Source organism: Salvelinus namaycush, chromosome 39 (genome assembly GCF_016432855.1).
Source record: "Salvelinus namaycush isolate Seneca chromosome 39, SaNama_1.0, whole genome shotgun sequence".
Lineage (NCBI taxonomy): Eukaryota > Metazoa > Chordata > Actinopteri > Salmoniformes > Salmonidae > Salvelinus > Salvelinus namaycush.
In genome coordinates, this window is record NC_052345.1 from 23,054,259 (window position 1) to 23,073,599 (window position 19,341).

At 41.8% G+C, this 19,341-nt stretch overlaps 1 protein-coding gene across 3 annotated transcripts in view; it reads right to left on the reverse strand.

Annotated features, from left to right (window-relative positions):
- Positions 1-19,015, reverse strand: part of LOC120032800 (serum response factor-like) — a 30,226-nt gene extending 11,211 nt beyond the window's left edge. For all 3 annotated transcript variants that reach the window (XM_038978982.1, XM_038978983.1, XM_038978981.1), the window contains exons 1-2: positions 18,160-19,015; positions 5,574-5,843 (exon numbers count right to left, since the gene is read on the reverse strand). In XM_038978982.1, the coding sequence (XP_038834910.1) occupies positions 5,574-5,843; positions 18,160-18,615 (726 nt within the window). In that variant the 5' untranslated portion in view covers positions 18,616-19,015. The remainder of the gene's footprint in view (positions 1-5,573; positions 5,844-18,159) is intronic.
- Positions 19,016-19,341: the final 326 nt, after the last annotated feature.

Sequence of the window (19,341 nt, forward strand, 5' to 3'; positions counted from 1 at the left end):
AGTTAAATAGTTAACACACACACACACACGGTCGCAGCGGTCTAAGGCACTGCATCTCAGTGAAAGAGGCAGCACGAGTCATTGGTTCGAATCCAGGCTGTATGACATCCGGCCGTGATTGGGAGTCCAATAGGGCGATGCACAATTGGCCCAGCGTCGTCGGGGTTTGGCCGTCATTGTAAATAAGAATTTGTTCTTAACTGACTTGCCTAGTTAAATAAAAGGTTACTTAAACACACACAGCAAAAAGTTATTGTTTGCATTTACATATGTCCCCATGTTCTTCCCCAAAAACATAACAAAACAAACTATATAGCTAGGTGTCATCCAAAATAACCCTAATTTATAGGACAGTTCTTATTTGATTAATGGTGGTCGGACCCATCTATGTGAAGCTAGCCACAATAAGGATTAGCCACATAGTGGACGTTGTGGTTAGCCTTCAAAATAAAAGTATGGCATAATTATATTTGTATACATTTGCATCACTGTCAATTACATACTTTTTACATACTTTTTTTTTAAGGCAAATCCCACTATTGTGGCTAATCCTTATTGTGGCTAGCTTCACAACACATATCCCGGTCCGGTCGAGTCTAGCCAGAGATAGCTAGCTGGCTGCTTATAACGTTAGCTTTGAGCAACAGGGTTAAGTTGGCTATTTATTTTCATGAAATTAAGTAAAATTTCAATAGGCGAACAAAAATACTTACAAGGATTCATAAATCATTGCTAAGAATGAAAATAACTGCAGTTTCTACTGGTCATTGTTTTCAGGCTGATTGTATTGGTGCTAGCTAGGTAACGTTACCAAGCTAATTTCAGGCTGATTGTATTGGTGCTAGCTAGGTAACGTTACCAAGCTAAAGCTAGCTACCCCAGAAGTTGTGGTCAAACAAATTATGCTTTATTACGAACGCGGTATTGTAAACACATTGTTCGTGGCCGGTGTTTGCAGACTTTTTGTACAGCTTTGACAGTGCCTCTATCTTTTTTGACACGCAAAGACCCAAACGGTGTTCCATAGTATGTAGTGAAGCTAATAGCAGTGATGCTATTACTGTGTAACTCCGGTAGGGCAACATGTGAAAAATAGCGCACTTGGTAGTGTGTACTGGTGCTCCTCCAGTCGGCGAAAGCCAACATCACCCACGACAGAGAATGGTTGATTGTCAAGGGCAAAGAATCCCATTATCTTGGTTTTAATGGATTTCGCCTTTGAGTTGTCTCGCTGAAATGTTATTACTCTTTCAAATGACTGCTCGACTTGTCGACCGCTCGATCCACACAGCAGACATAGTGGGCTAGGTTAGGAATGCTGTGTTGCACGTGTAGCGCTACATTTTACGTGGTGTCATTATGTTATGTACCTACGTTATATAGGTATGCACGTCAGCTTTGACATCGTTTTTTCACATCGGCGTTAAACTAGACATCCGATATGTTCACCAATATATCGTCATCCCTACTAATTAGTGACCTTAATTCATAAATCAAGTACAAGAGAGGAGCGAAAACCCGCGGACACTCGGCCCTCTGTGGAATGAGTTTGACACCTGTGGTGTAGAGAATCAGTGTACCATCTAAACCGATGTGAAATATATTTTCCATAACCAAAAATATTGTATTTTAAGCTGGTGTACAAAACTTTAACCAAAACTATGGGATGGGTGTCCCTAAACCAGGGCGGTTGTTGCTAACGTGCGCTAATTTGACTAGAATGACGTTGTATACAACAGCCAACTTTCCAGGACATAGACATGTCTTATATGGGCAGAAATCTTAAATTGTTTATCTAACTGCAGTGTCCAATTAACAGTAGCTATTACTACAGTGAACAAAATACCATGCTATTGTTTAAATGCACAAAAAAAGAAAACGTATCACGGCAACTGGTTGGATACATTCCCCTCTGAAGGTAAATAATGTACTTACATTCAGTAATCTTGCTCTGATTTGTCATCCTCAGGTTCCCAGACATAAAATGTAGCATAGTTTTGTTTGATAAAAATTTATTTTATCAAACAAAACTATGTTCAAATGTAGGAATTGGGGTCTACAGGTTGACCCCACACCCACCCTGCCCGGCCATCTAGATGTGTGAAAGTGTATAAGCTAATGATCCATCATCTATGACATTCCTGGGTGTGTAAACTTAATTGTTATTACATAACTATAGAGAACATACAAAAATGCAAAAATGCTATGTACTTGAAAATGTATCATGTCGGCACATTTGGACAAACTCCTGGCAGACTTGATACATAATATTGTGCAGTGATGTAATTCTTCACTGGATCAGTCTGAAACTTTGCACACACTGCTGCCATCTGATGGCCAAAATCTATATGACAGCTAGACTCCTATCTGAAAGTATGGCCTTTCTCGTGCATTTCAAAGAGGGGGGACAAAAAAAAACACATGTTTGTATTATCTTTTACCAGATCTAATGTGTTATTCTCCTACATTAATTTCACATTCCCACAAACTTCAAAGTGTTTCCTTTTAAATGGTATCAATAATATGCATATCCTTGCTTCAGGTCCTGAGCTACAGGCAGTTAGATTTGGGTATGTCATTTTAGGCGAAAATTGAAAAAAAGGGGTCTATCCCTATTAAGGGGTTTTTAAGTAAAAGATACAAAAACAAAACGTAAGTACAGCAAGCATAGAAATAGCGCATATAAAAAACAGATATACTGCTTCATAGACTTGCTTTCAATGAGAATGACATACATCTATGTGAATTTGGCCGGGTCGCCCAAAGGTGACATATTGCAGCTTTGGGCGTAAATCAGGTGTTAAATGAGATGAAAAGGAGACTGGAGTGCTACTTTAATAGTTGCCATGTACTTTCTGAGCTTGCATTGGGTGTATTCACCATCACCTGGATTGTTTACGCGTGTCCTGTTTATAGCGCAGTGGAGAGAAAGTGCAAAGATGTGTGCTGCAGTTCTACTAAGATGTAACAGTTTGGCTTAGTTTAAAGCGTGTCAATAAACAAACTGCAAAGGGAAAACTTGAACAGAAACATTTGGGTAGTAGGCTGGCTGGCTACTACTCAACTGCAGGAAATGTCAAGTGTGCCGACAGCAATGCTGCATTAAGCCGCACCGTTGTTCCAGCAGCGCTAAAAATGTACCTTTGAAGCGCTTGTGAAAATGTAAATAAAATGTAAAAAACATTCGTTAGTGGTGGTACTTATTTCCATTCAATATAGTCAGAAACCTAATTAAATTGTCAATGATTCTCACACACACAAAAAAAACCATTTGGAACCGGTATCGAATTGAAGGTACAGCATGTAAAAGGAACCGGTATCAAACTGTCAACGATGGGACATTTTAACCCTAGACTTTTTGGGGGCCCCCAGGGAGGTACTACCTCAGGGGTATCAAACTAATTCCACGGAGGGCAGTGTCTGTAGGTTTTTGTTTTTTCCTTTCAATAAAGACCTAGACAACCAGGTGAGGGGAGTTCTTTACTAATTAGTGACCTTAATACATCAATCAAGTACAAGATGGAGCGAAAACCCTCAGACACTCGGCCCATAAAGCGAAAATAAACCGACTCAACTGACCGCATTCAGTGTCTTGCATTCATTATCGTGCATTCTAGTCTAGGGCACTTGGTTTCCTTTTTTCTTTCTAGAGGACATCTACATTATCCTATTTGAACAAGCTATCCCTCTGAGCATAAGTCCATTTCCTCCTCCCTAAACATTTGCTGAACGAGTCTCTTCCAAAAGAGAGGGGACAAAACTAGTAAACAAACACCCCGGGGGCCCTGCGGTTCACCTGTCAGGGAATACCACCATGCAACGGGCTAACAGCCCGTCTCTTTACTGAGAGTAAAGCAAACAATGAAAAACTTGGTTATGAGTGTAATGCCCTACTAAGTTTCCATTGGATGGCCTGTTTCTTGTTATGACACTGACTGTGGGCGTCTGTCTGGCTGTGATCTGATTGATTGAGGCCAGAACCCGAGCCCAGCTCACTTTAGCTCCTTTATAGCGTCCCTGTCCATCTGTATTTCAGTGTTCCTGACAACTTACTTGCACCAGCATGCGGCTCTACCTTGTCATCTGCACTCTGTCTTTCTATCAGTGCTTTGCACAACACCTCAACTGAGGTGACTAGTCAGACAGACACCCCTTTAAATAGAAACTTCCTCTGCACAGAGTGAGCAGTGAGGATTCCTCCCACCACATCACCAGTGAGCTAAAGTAGTACCGTGGTTCATCAACAACCAATTGTATTTCAAAGCAAGTCTGGCTTTTGGTTGAGTAAAGAGGCTTAATGAGCTGAAAAATCCAGAATCTTCACCATCGTCACTCATAATTAACACTACAGAATTTGTTTCCATTTCATTAAACTAACTGCGCATCATGACATGATTTGTCCCTTATCATAAGCTTCTCTGCTTTTAAAACAGGGGTCAATGGGCCATCCATTAGTAAAAATATTGATGTGAACTTGTGTAGCTCACGCTATATCTCCAAAGCGAAAGTGTAGGCCTGTGCCTGTTGAATTAGCCAGCAACATGACCATCCGAGGAAGCTACCATTTATTCCCCTCTGTATTAAGCCAGGAGAGAGATGAAACTGACAACAAGTGGTTGACAATAAAGCGCAAGACTAGCCCAACAAAGGCCCTTTTTATTTACTCAAGCAAAAATGATTTAGCCTCAGGTTGGCGTACATCGCTGAACCTCCTCACATAGAGCTCACCACGTTTCCTTGAAAATCACAGTCTCCAACGAACTCTGAAAACAGCTGCAGCTTATATGGAATGCAATCAGCCCTCTGCCAAGAGAGAAACTAGAGGAAACCATCCCATATATGGACAAAGAGGACAAATATTATTTTTCTCAATCTACTGTGAAGCATTTTTTTGTTTTTCATTTGCTCATGAATAACAGTGAAGTCTAAGGAGACGTACCAATTAACCCATCGGTCAGCTTTGGTTAAAGGACCCATGTAGTGATGTCAACCGTTTAAGCAAAATGATGGTCCTGTGTTGTTGTACCATGACTTTGATCCAGTTTTTTTGTTGTTGTTGCGTGAATACATTTGTTAGGTTTCTCTAGCTGGAAAGTTTGTTCTCCCACACACACACATACACTTTTTTTTAAAACCAGAATAAGGAGGTGAAACTACCACTGGCTAGTGCCTTTAATTCTAAGACCGCTAACACCTTTGCATTTCAAGGGATGCTGAATGCTACTACAAGTTAAGAGATTCTACACTGGTGCTCTTTCCGGCACTGCATAGTAACCTAGCAAACCTCCTTGGTTCTGAAGCCTGTGCCAATCTCCCAACAGGATAAAGAATGAACATAGCAACAATATACCTCTTCCACATACTACTGTAGTAGTAGTAGTATTATTACGCACAGTATGCAAAAAAAGTGTGACATGTTTGTTGATCTATGAGTTTGAAAAAACACCTCCATGCAAGTGCTAGGCTAAAATCACAATAAGAAAGCATTAGGTAACTCGATGCGTGGTAACTAACCCAGGTGCTCTGAAGCAGCTATCGGTTGCGTTAACCCCAGGAGACTGTAACCACCTCACCTTGGTGGGCTCCGTGCAGCCGTCACCCTCCGACACCTGGTAGGTGAGGTCCGTCTCCTCGAAGCCTGTGGCGCTCATGCGCTGGTCGGTGGACGGGTCGTTGCGGGGCGGAGAGTCGGGCGAGTTGAGGCACGTCTGGATGAGCGCCTTGCCCGTCTCGCTGGTAATCATGGGCTGGAGCTTGCGTGTGGCAAACGTGTAGACGTGGCCCGTCTCGCTGGCCACCAGGAGGAGGACCTGGGTGCCCGTCAGAGTGGAGAGCTCGTAGGCCTGGGAAGAGGGATGAGAGAGCGTCAGGCATCAAATCAAACTTAATTTAGCCCTTTCCACCCACAGTCATGTCATCCCCGCCCAAATTGGAACACAGTGGCTGTAGAGTGACATGCTATACATGACGTCAGAGCTCAGGTTCGCCGCTTCACAGCGCTGTATGGGTTTTAACTGACAGCTGTTATAACCTTGAGCATGTGCGCGACAACAAGATGCCCCCAAACCCTCCTGCTAATTGGGCTACATTTGCACATTTGTCGTTTGAGTGGAAGGAAATGCTGTAGAGACGAGTCGGTGTTCTGAAAGATGAGACGTTGAGGGTTAATAATAAATACCGCTTCGTCATACAAGCAAACTTACACACCCGTGAGTCCAAATGTACTTCACATTTCCATATTTGAAGACATGTCATTTACAGTATTGTCATGACGTTGGGTTGGGGGTAGGTTTATGACAGTCATAAATACCTCTTTCCCCCTTTTTCTCTCTCCCTACTATAACTGATGTGACATAAGGAAACCCATGGGTTAACATAGAGATTCTGGGTAACATCAGAAGTTGGGGGAAATGAACTATATTCTGGTAACCCGACCAACTGAACATATGCGGTGGTACTTAAGGTATATTATGTCAGTTCGGTTGCCCTCTGACACATTCTCATCAAGGATAGAATGACATAAACTCTACTGTGGAAAGTCTAAATGTCAGAGATATCGGATTCACATGGAATTGTTGTTTAATTCAAATGTTTGAATATGACATTATTTGTGAAGAGATGAAATGTAATTTTAGCTTCCAAATGAGAGATCTGTGCTTTCATAAGTTTTCCTCTGCTCACAGTGGTCCGCCCCTGTGACGAGGCATGGGTTATAATAGACTTTTCAGACACACCCCTCTCCCTCCACTATAAAAGCCACGAACCAGAATATAACTGTCTGTTCCGGGTACGCTAGGATGACGATCCAGTGTCAGAATGGTTCAGATAATCACTATAGATGAAGCCAACATCAGCATGGACTTTGATTGTGAATGGTATGAACTTTGAACTCGTATTCACTACAGAAGTGATATCTCCTAGCCTTTGCGTTAGCAACAGCTAAACGCAGGTTCGGAAGGACAGTCCAAGTATCCCGTCTAATACACACAACGTCTCCCGTGACTACCAGAGACATTCTTCAAAGGACAGAGGACTCGGGTTGGCGACACGGGCCATCTACCACCAACCTACTGAAGCGCAGCTCAGAGTAAATATTCATTGCATTTTCCTCTTCAAATGGGCGGTAATTTAGAATGCATAAGATACTGTATTTACGATAGTACAGCTTGCCTATGTTCAAGTCTCCCGCTCTTTCACTAGGACTCAGCCCCTTTCCTTTGTGTAACAAGCTGTCATACCTATTCCGCCCGCTAGGGACGTCTTTCTGTGTGACGTAATTTGTGATCAAGTTATGAGTTAATTGTATATGTGTGATTCTGTGTGATTAGTTAGGTATTTAGTAAATAAATAATTAAACCCAATTTTGTATTGCTGATTCAACTTGTTGGCCAGGATTCTTGCAGATAATCAAGGACTTACAACTTTCAGATGAGACTGAATAAAATGACGATTAATGTGACTGCTATTTAGTAAAATATTACTAAATCTTTAAGAGTTTATTCGGAAGATAACAGCTCTATAAATATTATTTCGTGGTGTCCCTCTCTAGTTAATTCATATTTACATGATTAGTTCAATCAGGTAATATTAATTACAGAGAAATTATTTTATAGAATAGCATGTCATAGCAATTAATCTGGCATAGTCAAAGACACGACAGTATCAAGGTTTACGGTCGCTATGTTTGATCCACAGTTACAAGGATGACCTGCGTTACGCCCTGAAGAGAATGACTTTGTTGTATTGTGAAGAAAATTAGACACGGAACTGCACCCATGACTCCATTCTAGACGCACCAAAATGACAAATCGGTTTCTCTGAAGTGCCTTTTGAAAGCTTAACACTGTAAGATCACATTTTATAACGTAGCTAGCCATGTTGGCAATAGAATAAGCTTTCAGATTATGCCCACCTGACCCAGATTGCGATATATAAATGTTAACAGCAGCAATTGTATGATGGTGGGGAGACAGAGCTTTGTTCAAAACAACAAAAAACTACAAGTGTGCTTGCCTCAGTTCCTCAACGGCAAAGCTAGGAGAGCTCCTTATGGTTGAAAGCTCTTTCATTGAGTCATAAAAGGGCATTGAAATGACTTAGGAACTGTGCTCAGTTTGGAGAGGTGTGGCCACCTGGAGACACCAGTTAGGCATCTCACTCGAACCATTGTAATCGTTTTTTTTCTTATCTTGCACTAATCCAACATTTCAGTGAATATTCTTATGTTACTGAATGTTCGAGTATTTTTTTAGATTTTGTTATTGACAAATTCTGTGAAAAGTACGGTAAATGTAAAATGCACAAAATCAAGAGTGTAATGTTTGGATTCAGTCTTGTGTCCTCACCTTTGGTCTGATTATTTCTCAATAATCTCCAGTGTTCTCTTTCAGTTGCTACCATCATCATGCATATGCTTTTTATAGTTCTCCTGTTAGAAACATTTAAAATGTGGCATTATCCATATAGGCCAATTTCCAGGAGTGTAAGGGGCCAAAGCGCATTTACAGTAATGGCAATAAAAAGAGAATGTGATTGTCAGTGCACAAATGAATCATCCATTTTAATGCTAAGATACATGTTAGAAATAGTAGGGAAATTCTAATTAAAAAAAAACTTCTTAATCAAGAAAAATCCCATCAGAGAGACACTCGTCTGAGTAGACTTCTTCATTGATGGCGAACAGTGCTTGCACACTGATGTTTCTATGGATATAGGGAGGTCATCAGTTGGGCGTCAATTAGGGCTGGGCGATGAAACAAAAATTAGAGGCAATTACTTCCTCAATAACGATATAAAAACGTTTAGATTAATTTTCGATAATGTCGATATAGAATCATTAGGTACAGCAGTCCATTTCATCTGTGACACAGCAGGAACGTGCAGAAAAGTGACAATATGAGGGTGGAGAGGTATACGCCCACTAAAAACCACATAGCACCTCGAGTGATAGAGTAGCCACTATTAACCACGAACAATGAGTGATGCAGGCAAAAACAGTTGCAGTGATAGCCATGGAGAAGGAGCAGCTTTCAACAAAGACATTATTGATAAAAAGGGTTCAACTGTTCCAGTTATTTAGAAGTGGTTTGACTTTTTGAAGTCCGACAAAAAGCAGAGCAATGTTCGGTGAAAATTGTGCCGTAGACAGGTGGCTACCAAGTCTGGTAATACGACAAACCTTTTTCACCGTCTGAAGCAAAATCACTCTTTGGAACATGCAGGAAGTTTGAGTTTGCGCCACGTTATTGATCAACGCCCCTCAAGCACCAGCCAATCTAGGGATGTTTGCCCGAAGCAGTCAACACTGACAGCGTTTATGCCCTACAAGCAAACATAGAAAAGACAAAGACAACACAAATGCTATTAAGCATTGCTAAGGACATGCTACCAATTAGCACAGTCGAAAAGGAAGGTTTCAAGAGGCTTATCAATTTAATTGACCCCAGGTACGTGCTCCCCTGGCCGCAAACATTTCTCACACCTAAACTCTACGCTGAGTGTAGGGAAAAAGTTGAGGAACATCTCAAGACAGATTTGACGTATTTTGCTACTACTACCACCGATTGGTGGTCTAGTCACACGTCAGAGCCTTATATTAGCCTCACAGAGTGGAATCTTCTAAAGAAATGCCTTCAAACATCATACTTTCCCGACGACCACACAGTTGAAGCAGAGGGGCTCATTGACGCTCTCGCCTCCTGGGGACTCAGTCAAGACAGACAGGTCTGCATTACAACGGATAGTGGTGCGAACGTGGTGAAGGCCGCTCAAATCAACAAATGGACCAGACTGCAATGTTTTGGACATCGTCTGTACTTGGCCATTGGTAAGTAACCTTGTCAATTGTGTATATTGAAGTGATTGGTTCGATGAAACTAAATGTACTTTTTTTTCTCTTTTCCATCAACTGATTAACTTCTTCTTAATAGGGGGCACTGTTTTCACTGAAAACACTCTGAAGTTTCTAAAACTGTTTGAATTATATCTGAGTAAAAAAGAACTAATTTGGCAGCAAACTTCCAAATAGGAAGTGAAAATTCTGAAAATGGGGCTCTGTCAGGGCCTGCCTATTCAACTGGCTTATATTTATGGATCTGTATGCACTTCATACGCCTTCCACTAGATGTCAACAGGCAGTAGAATGTTGAATGGGGTGTCTAGATTGATCTGAGACCGAATGAGAGCTTTTGGAGTGACAGGTCCGCTCTTTTGTCAGTATTCAACTGCGCACCAGGGAGCCTAACATTGTCTTCTGAAATGCGTTACGTATACACGACGAAATGCTCCGGCTCTGATTTTATTGGATACATATGAGAAAAACATCATAAAGTAGGATTTTCAACCGAGTTTGACCAGTTTATTCGACGTTTATTGGGAATTTAGGAATTTTTCGTTCCATGCGCCAAGAGTTCTTGGACATGTGCGCTCCACATGGCTAGCCAAAGTTGCTAATTCGACAGAAGAAATGGACATTCTAAAACAAAACAACGATTTATTCTGGAACTAGGACTCCTTGCACAACATTCTGATGGAAGATCAAAAGTAAGAGAATATTTATGATGTTATTTCGTATTTTTGTGGTTTGTGTTGACTCCAACAAGGCGGAGAATATGTGAGCGCTGTCTCACAATATTGCATGCTGTATGTTGTACTAAAGTTATTATTATTTTTTTTTAAATCTAACAGCGGTTGCATTAATAATCAGTGTATCTTTCATTTGCTGCACAACATGTATTTTTTAGTAAAGTTTATGATGAGTTTTTTGGTTAGATTACGTGACTGTCCAAAATTTCTCCGGACAATGGCTACGTATTCACAATGTAAAACCAGGATTTGTAGCTCTAAATATGCACATTTTCAAACGAAACATAAATGTATTGTATAACATGATGTTATAAGACTGTCATCTGATGAAGTTTTTCAAAGGTTAGTGATTAATTTTCTCTATTTGTGGGTTTTGTGAAAGCTATCTTTACGGTGAATAAATGGCGTTGTGTGTTTGGCTATTGTGGTGAGCTAATATAAATATATATTGTGTTTTCGCTGTAAAACATTTAAAAACAGGTAAATGATGGCTGGATTCACAAGATGTTTATCTTTCATTTGCTGTATTGGACTTGTGATTTCATGAAATTATATTATATGATATCCCTGTCGCGTTAGGCTAGGCTATGCTAGTCAGCTTTTTTGATGAGGAGGATCCCGGATCCGGGAGGGTGACTCGTTAGAGGTTAATAAATATTACATTTGTACATAAGGGATTAGTGTGATTAACATTTTATTAAAATCTCTTGATTTCTCTTAGAGAGAGACAAAAATGGGTGGATCGAGCAATTGAAGTGTGTAAGAAAGTGGTAGGTGCCTTTTCCGATTCGTGGAAAAAGAAGAGACCTGGCAGCAACCTACCCCAGCACAAGTTGGTGACAGAGTCGCCTACCAGGTGGTGATCACGTCAAAAGATGATGCAAAGAGTACTGGAGCAGGAGAAAGCCATTTCACAGGTCTTGTCCAGTGACAAGAAGACCCGGCACTTAGCTCCCACCTATACAGATGTTCTTGAGTCCATCAACCAGGCATTGACCCCACTCCTAGAATTCACAGATGCTCTGTCTGGCAAGTCTTATGTCAGTGTGTCTTACGTGAAGTCAGTACTACACCTGCTCAATACAGAGGTCATGAAACCTGATGGTGAAACAGAGCTCACCCAAACCATCAAAATTATAGTCCATGACTATCTGAATGAGACATATGATGACCTAGCCACAGATGACCTCCTGGGCATAGCCTCGTCGGTTTAAAACACATTACGTCAAAGAGGAGAAGGTTGGCCACAAAAGCAAGAGCTGTCTCAGAGATGGTCAATGAGGAACATGAAAACCCAAGCCCAGCACAGGGAGACGTTGCTGCTGCTTCACCACAACTGGCAGCTAAAAAGACAAAGTCACTGGGTGTTTTTTTTCAAAAAGCCATTCTCCACCACCACAGGTATTACTGAAATCCAGCTGGTAGAAAATTAACTCAGCTGCTACCTTCAGTCTCCTGATTCTGACAGTGAAACCAATCCACTGGACTGGTGGAAGATCCACCAAAAAAAAAAAAAAACATTCCCAAAGTTAGCCACCTGGCAAAGCGCTACCTGTGCACTCCTGCGACCAGCTCCCCCCCCCCCAGAGCGTGTTTTTAGCACAGGTGGCAACATAGTGACCTGCCATAGGGCAGCTTTAAAGCCAGAAACCGTAGACAGACTTGTCTTTCTTGCTTGTAAGACAACAACTACCCCAACATAAACTGTGATTTGCTATTAGGCTAACAGTTATAATGCATATCGACTTGCACTATTTTAAAATTTTATTTCTTGCTCATGACTTGTAAGGGTTTACAGCTTTAAAAAAGTGGAGTTAATGTTATTTGTGAGTTCTACTTCTGACAAATAAGACACATTAAAGCCTTTGGTTTGTTCAGGCATTCTAGGCATTCAGTCTGAAGCAGATATGCACCTTTTAAACATTATTTGATTAATATCGTGATAATTATCATTATCGAATGAAACATTTAACACACACTATATATATATATATCTTGTGATAATTATTAGCCATATCGCCCAGCCCTAGCATCAATAGATAAACAGGCCCTTGCATGCATCTTTATCAATATATTGTTACATATGTGATATGGTAATAGGTTCAGTATAGCCTACAGTTGCAGTGAATATTGTTGTATGACAAAATGGATGAATGACTACATTCATTTGCATTTAGGATATAGGCCTAGTGTTTTCTTTTCACAAGTAATTTGAGACCTCGTGAAAAGCTGTATCTAAATGCAAAACCATTCATACAAACTCATGAGCAAAGATAAAGCAAAAGCAGTGCGACAACAACAAACACACAGTTACACAAAAACGTACAGTCAATAACACAATCCATGTACAGCCTAACACAGTACATGGATATTCAATTAAAAACTTTCTCCAAACACTGTTTTGGTGCAAACACACAATTCCTTAGCACTGATGCAATGTGGTGTGGCAGCAAGCACATCTAACTAACTATTTATTGATTTTGGAGAGAACAATCAATGTGGTCTCTGGGCTGTAGTCCTACAAAAAGGCCAAGAGTGGAGAGAGTTAGGCTAAAGGTTATTGGGAGAGTAAGAGGTCAATATTTCTGAACAAGCGCATTAGTTGCTTAGAGCAGTGCAGGGCCACGTTCAGTAGGCAAACGTTGTGGAACATTGCAAATAGAAATGCCATGAATATAACGAAAGTGATTCCTTACTCAGCACGTCAGAAGGTCATGTTTGTTCTACACAGGCTCATAGTACCTCAACCCATGCAGCCTAGACCAAGCTTCCTTCCACCATGCATAGCCATTTCTTAAAAAGCTTTTGAACAGCATCTCGGTGAGCACAAGCTGTTTTTTCCAAGGGGAACCCCACAGCCAAGCATAACATTGTGCCTGTGTAGGCAGCAGAGAGCGTGGCTCTAACAAGCCCAGGGCTCTCAGAGGCACTACGGGATAGTAGTAGTAGGACGGAAATGGGATTTTTTTGTCAGTAGCCATTGGCCAGTTGGCTGCGTATGCTATTCAATGTATTGATGCACTTTATGGTGCTCATAAAACTTGGACAACATCAGAAAGCCACCAGTGTTAATTAGAAAACAAGGCTACAAAGTCAGGAAGGGGGCAAAGGATAGGTAGGAGAATACAGAGTTGAAGAGATTGAGCGAGTTAGGCCTAGCTCTCCTGTGTCCTCTACTTTGCAGCAACACTTTCTGTAGACTGTCATTTGTGCGGACCCACCTACACACCAACCCTGGGCCGGTACGTATCCTAGTGGTTAAGAGCGCTGGGCCAATAACTGAAAGGTCGCTGGTTCGAATCCCCGAACCAGCTTGGTGGAAAGATCTGCCATTCGCCCTTGAGCAACACCCCAACAACTACTCCCTGGGTGCCGATGGCGTCGATTAAGGCAGCTCCCTGCACCGCTCTGATTCAGAGGGGATGGGTTAAATGTGGAAGACACATTTTGGTTGAATGCATTCAGTTGCGCAACTGACTCTGCATCCCCTTTCTCACACTGTATATGCACAAGTGGCATTGCCTCCTCATTGCAGAGTGGAAGGAACCCTGTGGTTGCCTAGGCACCCACACAGTATCGCTCTGTAAGGGGGGGGGGGGGGGGGGGTGTGTGCGTTGGCAGTGCACCATGGAGGAGCAGTGATAGCTCAAACCTCAGATTTTGTGGCACATCAAAGCAGTACCTTACTCTACCTTCCACATTGCAGTCTGATTTCCCAAGCGAACCAGAGCCTCCTAGGTCTGCAGGCAGTCTAGAGGTTAAGAGAATTGGGCCAGTAAACGAAAGGTTGCTGGTTTGAATCCCAGAGCCGGCAAGAGGGGAAAAAATCTGCAAGGCAGTTAACCCCCAAAGACACCTGCTCCCCGGGCACTTGATTAAGGCAGCCCCCCGCACCTCTCTGAATCAGTGGGGTTGGGTTAAACGTGGAAGACACATTTCAGATGAATGCATTCAGTTGTGCAACTGACTATGCAGCCCCTTTCCTTGCCTGTATTTTGTAACAGAGGTTGCCAAACTTTTTTTTAGCCCCTCCCTGCTGCATACAGCACACCCAGGTACAAAAATCAGTAAAGTACCCTGTCCTGAGCGGGATGATTTAACTCCCAAAGGCCTTTGCAGACTGTACGTCGGAATCAGTTTTAAAGATGATCAAGTTACACTGTACGACACAGGTGTCAAACTCATTCCACGGGGGGCCGAGTGTCTGCGGGTTTTCGCTCCTCCCTTGTACTTGATTGATGAATTAACATCACTAATTAGTTAGGAACTCCCCACACCTGGTTGTCTAGGGCTTTATTGAAAGGAAAAACCAAAAACCTGCAGACACTAGGCCCTCCGTGGAATGAGTTTGACACCCCTGCTGTACGACGTTAGCAAATTAAAATCTTGATTTCAACTTGGCCAGATTGTACGATTTGCTTGAGTTCTGTCGTCACATACGGCGATTGGCTTGTGAGGCTACGTCAACTGCAGCGGTGTATTTGATCTGCACACGTGGCAGCAGCACAAGCCTCACTCTATGCTTATGCACGAGTGAAGTGAGTTGAGAAAAAAAAAACTGAAAGTATGCATCTTACAAAGAGTCCACATGCAAACTTTATATGTCCAAAGTCAGAATCAAATAGGCTTCCTCAAAATAACATGGTCGCTGTGGTAGAACATTGTGCATTTATCAAAATCCCATCAGGTGGCCTGATTTCATGCAGATGTGTCATGTAAACAAGCTGAGGGAAATCATTATTTTTTGCACAGCATGTAGGCTAAAATCAAACTATTATATTAAAATCTGACTATTCACAATAATATCAGGTGGTGTGAAAGGAAGGCATGGAAAATCGTTAAAGACTCCAGCCATCCAAGCCATAGACTTGTTTCTGCATCAAGTCTGACACCAACAGGCTCCTGAACAGCTTTTATCCCCATGCCATAAGACTGCTAAATAGCTGACAGAATGGCTACACAGACTGAGTTGACCCATGTATTTTATTTCTGCACTGACTCTACACTCACATGCCAACACGACCATGTCTATAAGTCTTTGCTAGGTAAAGCCCCACCTTATCTCAGCTCACTGGTCACAATAGCAGCACCCACCCGTAGCAGATATATTTCACTGGTCACCCTCAAAGCCAACTCCTCCTTTGGTCACCTTTCCTTCCAGTTCTCTGCTGCCAATGACTGGAACGAATTGCAAGAATCACTGAAGCTGGAGACTCATCTCCCTCACTAACTTTAAGCATCAACTGTCAGAGCAGCTTACATCATTGCACCTGTACATAGCCCATCCAAATACCTCATCCCCATACTGTATTTATTTATTTTGCTCCTTTGCACCCCAGTATCTCTACTTGCACATTCATCTTCTGCACATCTATCACTCTAGTGTTTAATTGCTAAATTGTAATTATTTCACCACTACGGCCTATTTATTGCCTTACCTCCCTAAACTTACCTAATTTGTGCACACTGTATATAGACTTGTCTATTGTGTTATTGACTGTACGTTTGTTTATTCCATGTGTAACTCTTTGTTGGTGTCGCACTGCTTTTGCTTCATCGTGGCCAGGTCGCAGTTGTAAATGAGAACTTGTTCTCAACTGGCCTACCTGGTTAAATAAATGTGAAAAGAATAAAAAAATAAAAATGCACACACATTTATACTGACTCGACACACACTCGCACACAATCATAATTTACGCTGCTGCTACTCTGTTTATCATGTCCTGATGCCTAGTCACCTTACCCCTATACATACCTACCTCTATCACTCCAGTATCCCTGCACATTGTAAATATGGTATTGGAACTGACCCTCTATATAGCTTCTTACTTTTGCATGTTTTTGTTCTACCTTGTTTTTTTGTGGAGCTTGCAAGAAAGGCATTTCAGTGTACTTGTGCATGTGACATTAAAACTTAACACGTGACTACAGGCCTGAGGAACACATGCATGCTGCAGTCCCATTTGACAGACTTATCTAGGATGAGGTTATCAGCCTACACATGACCCAACCTAAATGCAAATAGTGTTATACCTAACCAAACAGGCCAGATCAAACCATATTGAGTTGCCTTGAAAATAAAGTGGCTTTGGCAGCAAGTATTTGCAGGCTCAGGTTTTTACTGGGCTATAACTTGGGGAGGTGATTGCAGGAATGCATTAAAATGTTCTTCACACCAGTCTCCTGATCCTCTGTAGAAGCTATACAAATCTAAGACCAGTCCTGCAACTATAAAGCAGCTCATGAAAAGTAGCTACCCTGGACAGCCAAAACAAGAACCATTCATGAAAACATTGTGTTATGAATTAAATCTATAATAGGGCCTCAGACCATTGAACTCAAATTAGTTAGCTGTAAGTTACCACATAAAAAAAACACTTGACAGATAGAACTCAATATCTACTGATGGTGTTAAATCAAGATTCCTGGACATTACGAAAGGTGTCCCGCAGGGGTTGATTCTGGGTCCTGTACTTTTTAATGTTTACATTAACAATACATACACTGCAAAAAATTGCAACCTGCACTTGTATGCCAATGATACTGTTGTGTATGCTATTGCCCCCACGGTTGACCAGGCTCTATCTGAACTACATTCTGCCTTTATTGTATTACAGAAAGACTTTGCCCTCAAATTAGTACTGAATGCAGCTAAAACTAATTGTGTGGTTTTAGAGCGCATAAACATGTCTGATTTAAGCATATGTACTTTGGATGGTGTTCATATTGATCGTGTCAGTGCTTACAAATATTTGGGCATCTCCTATAGAAATAGGTCCTGCATCTCGCTAAATAGTAGAAAGCAGATTGTTCAGTCGAAGTCGGTCCTAGACTATGGCGACATCATCGATATGAACGCAGCTGCCACTTCATTAAAGCCGTTAGACGCAGTTTATCACAGCGCGTTGCGCTTTATTATGGGCGACAATTTAAATACGTATCACTGCATTCTCTACCAGAAAGTTGGTTGGCCCTCTGATGTCACGTAAGTTGACACATTGCTATGTTTTCATTTATAAGACACTTTTACATAAAGTCCCACTATACCTAACATCATTGCTACACTTGAGACAAGTTTCCACACTGGTCTCAGGGATGGCTAACTCCGGGAATTCCTTTGGTCTCCGAGCTAACCTTTCGTGTACCTTGTTTAACAATCTTCAAAATGTCCTTAAATGTGATGTTTTGGTGATTCTAGGGCAATTCAGAAAGCTGATTAAGGACCTTATTACTGATGAATGTGTTTTTTTTATGACCGTTTTTTTCTTTCTGCTTCTCTCTGATAAAATAAAGGTTAAATCAATTAGTTAGCTATAAGTTAGCTATAAGTTACATCACATGAAACTGGTCATCACTAGTTAGCACAGTCACCGCCTATTTTAAAATGGATTGTGAACCTAAGCACACTGCTAACCATTATCCTAACCTTAAATGATGACCAAAAAAGCACATTTTTAACCATAGCGCCAACACGTGTGCCTGTGAACTGGAACGTCTGCGCAGGTGTGGGAGCACGAGCACAGGTTGGCAGCATGTCTGCAATGAAAACAAAGAGACCGACTACTGACAACTAACCTTCTTCATAATGCCAGTCTTCCTCTTGCTAAAAGTTGTGTACCGCCGAAGTTTGTTGTCTATAAATTCCATTTTGATCTTGACTCGTCCGCGGGTTTTCTTGCCTGGCTTTGCCCCTGTTGCACCTCCCGTGACACCGCCATAACCTCCAGGGGGTAGCCCCAGAGAAGTCGCCGATGCAGCGACTTCCATCTCAGCTCTCTCCCGTTTCACCCCTCTTTTGTCCCCGGCTGAACCCATGGTCTCATCATCATCCCCGGAGTCGGACTCTGGTTCAGAGCCGCTGTACACCACCTCGGCTGAGTATTGTCTGATTCGGTCGTCAAACCTTCCACCTTCGGCACCACTCATGTTCGTTCCTGGGTTATTAACTTGCAGAGCGGTCAACCCAGTCCCATTTCCAGGTCGTGCGCCCCCTGTTCTTGTACCGATTCCTGCCCCGTTTCCCCCCAACATTCCGAACCTGTCCCCCAGGCCTTCAAACCTCTCGCGCCGTTGCGGTCGATGGACCCACTGGTCTATGCGTAAATGAGCGATGTTGTGATCGAACAGAAATTATTCAAAAACTGTCCATTCGTCAGCTTGTTGGTGCAAATTGCCTTGGAATCCAGCTAATCGCGAGATATAACTAGTTAGTTAAATGGCATTTAGCTAACGACTTTATCAACAAGTAAAGCCTAGCTAGCTAGATATACAATATATAGTGCTGCTGCGTGTTATGTGAGCTTTAGCAAAACACGATCAAATTAATAACCACAGACTAGTGTAAAAGAAATAAATTGTCCATGGTATATAATTTACGATAACTGTGCAAAGTTGTAGTTATAAGTTATGTTCGCCTCCTACAACTAATCAATCAAGCCCAACCCCCTACTCTTCTCCACTTAAGGACATTTCGATTTACACCCATTGTTATTCCTCCGCGATCACATATAGTTCACCACGAAAACGCTTGACCATTCCCATTCTCTCTTCCAATATAGATAATTTATGTTATTAACATCTGGAAAATGTATTCATTTGAAAATAAATTTTAGATGTACAAGAGTAACCAATTTAGCGCGCATGAATTCTATCCGGTGAAACGTTCTTTCGAGATCTACTTTCCGCCATATACAGAGATACATTTCCTTTTATGGTGTTGTCGCTCCTTATTTGGTGAGTCATAGCTCCGAACCCTAG